At 34.6% G+C, this 7,500-nt stretch overlaps 1 protein-coding gene across 8 annotated transcripts in view; it reads right to left on the bottom strand.

Annotated features, from left to right (window-relative positions):
• LOC144957166 (uncharacterized) overlaps positions 1 to 7,500 on the bottom strand; it is a 23,743-nt gene that overhangs the window by 1,257 nt on the left and 14,986 nt on the right. For 3 of the 8 annotated variants that reach the window (XM_078888192.1, XM_078888190.1, XM_078888189.1), the window contains 2 exons: positions 6,784 to 6,880; positions 1 to 3,085 (listed from right to left, as the gene is read on the bottom strand). The exon at positions 1 to 3,085 is cut by the window's left edge and continues 1,257 nt beyond it. In XM_078888192.1, the coding sequence (XP_078744318.1) occupies positions 507 to 1,442 (936 nt within the window). In that variant the 5' untranslated portion in view covers positions 1,443 to 3,085; positions 6,784 to 6,880 and the 3' untranslated portion in view covers positions 1 to 506. Of the gene's footprint in view, positions 3,086 to 6,174; positions 6,285 to 6,783; positions 6,881 to 7,500 lie in introns of those variants that run through there. The other 5 variants (XM_078888195.1, XM_078888194.1, XM_078888188.1 and 2 more) reach the window with 4 other exon arrangements.

Here is a 7,500-nt window from a genome sequence, read left to right as displayed (position 1 = left end):
AAAGGCATAATACATTGATATTGTTAGCATCAGCATTACATAACAAGTCATTAAAGATTTTAAGAAGCGCCGTTTCAGTACTGTGTTGATGTTTGTAGGCTGACTGAAAGGGTTGTTCCAAACTGTTGTTCTTAAGATGAGATGTTAATTGTGTAAGAACTACCTTCTCCAAAATTTTTGACAAAAAAGGTAAATTTGATACAGGACGATAATTGTTTAATATATTGTGGTCCAGTGATGGTTTCTTCAGAAGTGGTTTGACGAGGGCACTTTTAAAGCACGATGGAACTTCGCCAGTCAGTATGGATGTATTTATGATTGATGTAATGGATGGTAATAATGTATCGATGGAGCTGACCAAAAACTGTGCTGGTAGGGGATCAAGGTCGCAGGATTTAATGGGGGCTTTTTTATCAACTCGTTTATGAAACTAGGTGAAACTGGTTGGAACTTGTCTAAAGGGGTACCACAGAATGTATTTGTATCTATAAATTGTTCACGCCGATCTAGTTCTGAACGAATGTTATGATTTTGTCTTTAAAAAAGTTGACAAATGTGTTTGGCAAGTCTCTTTGATTGGTTGTAGATGGTAATGAAGTGCATCTTTCACGTCCAAGTAGATCATTGCAGATGTTAAATAATTGTTTACAAGATTTAGAAGTTTCGAATTTTGAAAGAAAATACGTGGTCTTTGCCTTTTTTATTGTTGTCTTCCAGGCACGAAATGCATTCTTGAATATTTCACGATGGATCGTAAGGCCTGATGTTTTCAGCAGTCTTTCTGCTCTCCGACACTTCGTTTTAGCTTCTTTAACGTCCGACGTATACCACGGAGCATACTTGCGGTTAGTGACAGCCCTTGTTTGGAATGGCGCATGTTTGTCAAGCGTTTCGATGAGACAACTATTCCAATGGTCTGGAGAAATCATTGAATTTTTAGTAAGTTTTGTTTCTAAATCGCCTCTGAAATTGTCCAAATTAATGCCTTTAATGTTTCTGGTTGATGTGGTGATGGTTTCTTGGCATGGTTTTGAAACGTCGAGATTGAAAGAAATGAGGGAGTGGTCCGAAAAGGGCAGATAATCGACGGTGGCGTTGTTTTTTTGGAATTCTGAATTTTCTACAATTACCCAATCTAAAATATGACCAGCAGAGTGGGTTGGCGTTGTTACGATCTGGCACATGTTGTTCTCCGATAGTGACTCGTGCAATTTAACGGTGTCTGTGACGTTGTCGAAGTGAAAATTAAAGTCGCCGAGTATAATTGAATGGCCAGGACGCGTGTGTTGCAAAGTTAGCATCTCGTTGATTTCCTTCCTAACATCAGGTGATTTTATTTTGTTTTTCTTGTTTGCTGGCGGTCGGTAGATGCAGTTGAAGTTGTATCTTGTATTCTGGAGGGATAATCTAAGATCAATGGCCTCCATTGTTTTGCAGCGCATTTCGAGGATTTCCACATGTTTTGATAATTTTGTTTTATAAAATACGCCAATGCCACCCCCTCACTGATCTTTCCTTGGATACGATCTAAATTGGTACCCAGGGGGGTGTCATAGCTTTTTCAACTGGGTCGTCTCCAGACTGTGAGAGCCATGTCTCTACTAAAAATAGTATGTCGAAGTTCTTCTCCGTTAATAAATCGTTTAATTCTTCGGTTTTGTTACGGCAGGACTGTGCATTGAGAAGACCAATAACAATGTTATTGTTGTCGTTTGTGAAACTGTTTGTGGTCGGTACAGTTACAAGTGTTGGTGGTGGACGGGAGTTTGTGTGGGGGCGGGGTGGACAACGAGTTGTTACCATTGAGATGTTATGTTGTTTCCGTTTGCCTCCCCGAGGCCTGTTCTTATTAATATTATTGTAAAAAATCGGATCACTTGAATTAAAAATCACAGCTGGAATGTGACGTTGTTTACGTTTACCGCCTCGAGGCCTGTTGTAAAAATCAGATGTTGAATAAAAGTGTTCACAATTATTAAAATAATGATGGTGGTAAATCACGGCTAAAAATAAGGTGAACAATGTTCGTAAGAAAGCGGCGGCCATTAAGTGACTGTGTAAAAATCTTTTAAAACTTACAGTTTCCATGATAAAATACAGAATTATACAGTAGTCCTTTCTTAAGAATTGATAATAACTATACAATAAGAAACAGTATGTTTTAACGAGTACAACGAAGTAAAAATGTCCAGGTATCAATATGTAGAAATCACAAAACAATTAAAATACACCAGAGCACACAGCGACACGTCTTGCCTGTTAGGCGTGTTTACAATATGATACAATGTTTTAAAATCTATTTAGAGGTTTAATCAACCAAGTTTTCTTCCCTCAATGCAGGCAATGATTTCAAATCAATTTAGAAGTTTAATCAACAAAGTTTTCTTCCCTCAATACAGGCTATGATTTCAAATCAATTTAAAAGTTTGACCAACAAAATTTTCTTCCCTCAATACAGGCAATGATTTCAAATCAATTTAGAATTTTAACCAACAAAGATTTCTTCCCTCAATACAGGCAATGATTTCAAATCAATTTAGAAGTTTAACCAACAAAGTTTACTTCCCTCAATACAGGCAATGATTTCAAATCTATTTAGAAGTTTAACTATAAAATTAATGCTTGTGGGTTATCCACCATTGTAACATTTTGTTACTAATTGTCATCACACAATAACCTCTCACACCTTAAATTACGATTCACCATTGTAACATTTTGTTACTAATTGTCATCACACAATAACCCCTCACAACTTAAATTACGATCCACCATTGTAACATTATGTTAGTAATTGTCATCACACAATAATCCATCACACATTACATTACGTTCCACCATTGTAACATTTTGTTACTATTTGTCATCACACAATAACCCCTCACACCTTAAATTACGATACACCATTGTAACATTTTTTTAGTAATTGTCTTCACACAATAACCCCTCATACCTTAAATTACAAACGTACCTGGACTTTCGGCACAAGATCTGCTATCTCAGATTTGAGATTCTCACTCTCATTTTTAATGGCCGCCATTCCTTCTTTTTCAAAAGAAACCAATTTTTCCTCCAGTGCCTATATTTTCTGTTGTATAAAAATACAAAATACACAGTTAATATAAAAAATGTCGCTAATGTTGTGATTATTATCATTATTATTGATGTTATCATTATTAACTTCATCCTCATCTCTCTAACTGTCATCTTTATTTTCTGTTTTACAGTCTGAATGTAACCGTTTCCTCAGTGTGATATAATGTTGGAATGACTCATAGAAAAATGATTTTCAATAAATAATCGTAGTGATCCTAAAACATCAATCTAATTGTTTTTATTTTGTTCAATAAACAAAGTTTACTTCCTTCAATACAGGCAATGATTTCAAATCAATTTAGAAGTTTAACTATAAAAATAAAGCTAGTGGATTATCCACCATTGTAACATTTTGTTACTAATTGTCATCACACAATAACCACTCACCCCTTAAATTACAATCCACCATTATAACATTTTGTTACTATTTGTCATCACACAATAACCCCTCACACGTTTAATTACAATACACCATTGTAACAATTTGTTACTAATTGTCATCACACAATAACCCCTCACACCTCAAATTACGATCCACCATTTTATTATTATTATTATTATTATTATTATTATTATTATTATTATTTACTATTATTATTTATTTTTATTAATGACTCATAGAAAACTGAGTTCCAATATACAATCGTAGTGATCCGAAATCATCAATTCAATTTGTTTTATTTTTTTTAACAAACAAAGTTTTCTTCCCTTAATATGGCAATGATTTCAAATCAATTTAAAAGTTTAACTATAAAATTAAAGCTTATGGGTTATCCACCATTGTAACATTTTGTTACTAATTGTCATCACACAAAAATTAGACCCAGACAAGAATAGGACCACCACTGCACCAGTCATAGAAGCAAGCAAAGTTGCTAACGAAATCAAACAAAGAGGTCAACATATCCCAAACCATGCATTTGAAAATAAGATCAGGAAAGACTATAACAGAATGATTAACTCTCTTCCAAAAGATGGGTCAATGTGGACACTACCTATCAGTCCCAATGAAATTCAAAATACTCTGAAAACTATGAAAAACGGCAAAGCTGCAGGAGTGGATGGTATTTACCCTGACATGCTCACTCACCTTGGACCGCACGCAATGGAATGGTTGTCTACTGCAATGACTGATATCCTAGATAAGGGAAAGTACCCTCCGACGTGGAAGCATGCAAAAGTCATTGCTATCCTAAAACCAAACAAGCCAGCGAACGATCCTTCCAGTTATAGACCAATATCCCTACTTTGTTGCAAATATAAATTGCTTGAGAAGTAATCCTAACAAGAATAACACCAGCCCTACAAACTACTATCCCAAAAGAACAAGCTGGGTTCTAACAAAACAGATGCACAACAGAACAGGTCATAGATCTTACCTCCCATATTGAATCAGGCTTTCAGAAAAGAATGAAAACTGGAACTGTGCTGATTGACTTGTCAGCAGCATACGATACAGGCGGCCTTATGTTTAAATTAGCCAAGACTATCAAATGCAGAAAAAATTCTTAATCTCCTGTCTCAAATAACTGGTCCAAGGAAATTTCACGTATTGCTAGGTGGTACAACAAGCAAAGTCAAACAAATAAAGAACGGAGTACCACAGGGGTCCGTTCTTGCACCAGTACTCTTCAATGTTTATATCAGTGACATGCCAAACACAACATCAATGAAATTGGGGTACGCTGATAACTGGGCTCTATCACACCAATCAAGATCTTGGAATGATATAGAAACTACCCTATGCCAAGATGTGACCAAAATGAAAAATTACTTTGATAAATGGTACCTCAAAATGAACACAAATAAAACAGTATCATCAGTTTTCCACTTAAACAACAGAGAATCTCAAAGACAACTAAACATCACCATCGATAGCATATCACTGCCATCTGACCAGAACCCTAAATACCTTGGAGTCATTTTGGATCGACAGTTGACATACAAAAAACACCTTGAAGAAACCTCCCGAAAAATTGGCAAAAGAAACTGCCTGATACAAAAACTGGCCGGGACAGGCCCTATGTCACCGTTGCCCTATGTAACAGTGTCGGCAAATATTTTTCATCAGCATGGGCCAGAAGTAAAAACACCAAACTAGTTGACACAAAGCTAAGGGATTCCATGCGTACCATCACAGGGTGCCTAAAGTCAACCCCAGTGCAGTGGCTACCAGTCTTGAGTGGAATTGCACCACCACATCTCAGAAGAGAGGAACAAAACCAAAGGTGGATTCAAAAGGCAGAACAAAACAACGATACCCCTCTGTGCGAAATTTACAAAAATGCCCCTACCCGCTCAAGATTAAAATCCAGATCCCCTTTCTACCTCTCAAAGAAAGATTACTACAGCATCACTGATGAATGGAGAAAAGAATGGGCAAATAATACCCCAACAGGAGGCCAAATTATTGAAGACCCTACAAATGAAATTCCTGACTCACAGCTTGGTAGGAAATACTGGGTGGCTGCAAATAGGCTACGCTCCAGACATGCGAAAACAGCCGCAAAAATGAACAAAAGGGGTCTAAACAAAACAGAAGGCCCCAAATGCCAAACTGACCACCAAGATGTAGATCACCTTGTGCTCCACTGTCCTGTTACCAAGCTGATTTGAGGTTATGAAACCATTCACAAATGTGAAGATGAATTCAAGGCTTGACTCGACGCGACAGATCTGAAAGTGTGACCCCACCATACGATACTACTACTATCGCGCAACAACCCCTCATACCTTAAATTACAATCCACAATTGTAACAATTTTTACTAATTGTCATAACACAACAACCCCTAATACCTTAAATTACGATCCAACATTGTAACATTTTGTTACTAACTGTCATCAAACAATAACCCCTCACACCTTAAATTACGTTCCACCATTATAACATTTTGTTACTAATTGTCATCACACAATAACCCCTCACACCTTAAATTACGATCCACCATTGTAACATTCTGTTACTAATTGTCATCAAACAACCATCCCTCATACCGTAAATTACGATCCACCATTGTAACATTTTTGTTACTAATTGTCATCAAACAATAACCCCTCATACCTTAAACTACAAACGTACCTGGACTTTCGGCACCAGATCTGCTATCTCAGTTTTGAGATTCTCGCTCTCATTTTTAATGACCCTGATTTCATTGTTTTCAAAACAAACCAATTTTTCCTCCAGTGCCTCCATTTTTTGTTGTATGAAATAATGATATCACAATACACTGTTAGAAATATTAAAAATGTCGCTAATGTTGTGATTATTATCATCACTATTAATATTATTGTTGTAGTTATTGTTGTTGTTGTTGTCGTCGTCGTCATCAGAATTATTATTATTATTATTATTATCATCATTATTATATTATTATTATTATTATTATTATTATCATCATTATCATCATTATTATTATTATTATTATTATTATTATTATTATTATTATTATTATTATTATCATTATTATTATTATTTTTATTATTATTATTATTATTATTATTATTATTATCATTATTATTATTATTATTATCATTATTATTATTATTATTAAAAAGACAAAAACAACAGTCTTCTATGAATGATGAAAATAAGATTTTTGCAGGATTTAAAAGTCACCCTATTGAATAACATCAGAGAATCATGAAATGAGATATAAAACATTTGTTCAAACTTTGATCTCAGTATTACCTGGACATCTTTGGTCAGTCAGGTTTTCCATTTCTTTTTTGACGTTTTTATTTACAATAGTCAAAGTTTCAAATTTTTTCTCATTACATTCCATGGCCTGTTGAAGAAAAAAATAATCACATTTCAAAATGATGTACACAAAAATCAAACAAAATGTTTTAAATAAAGCAATAAGGGTCAAACAAATCTTATAAGGACTTAGAGTCTGATGTCTCGGAGTTATAGCGCTATATAAGTTTTCAGCACTATTATTATTATTATCATTATTATTATTATTATTATTATTATTATTATTATTATTGTTGTTGTTGTTTTGTTGTAATTGTGTTATAAAATGACTATGGTAAATATTAAGAATTTATCTAATGTTGATGGAACTGCTAATTAACACTTCATGTTATTCTCGAACGAACATGGTACATTTTTCATAAACGTAAACAGACATCATATATTGTAATTATTTATCAATTAATTAATTAATCAACACGTCATGATCATCTTCATCATCATCATGATCATGATCATCATCATCATCATCGTCATCGTCATCATCATCATCATCATCATCATCATCGTCATCATCAAGAAGAGAATAGTGGTAAAATTACCAATAATTTAATAGTAAGTCCAAGCCGGTTTATTGGGACGGCTCGGTTCCCGACAAATCGTCCCAATTAAGCGGTGGTCATAAATTTGAGTGACATTTCACGTCTTAAC

This window comes from Berghia stephanieae, chromosome 11, assembly GCF_034508935.2.
Source record: "Berghia stephanieae isolate SIO BIC M18660-M18661 chromosome 11, UCSD_Bste_1.3, whole genome shotgun sequence".
In the NCBI taxonomy this organism is placed as follows: Eukaryota; Metazoa; Mollusca; class Gastropoda; order Nudibranchia; family Aeolidiidae; genus Berghia; species Berghia stephanieae.
This window is presented reverse-complemented; position numbering and strand designations above follow the sequence as displayed.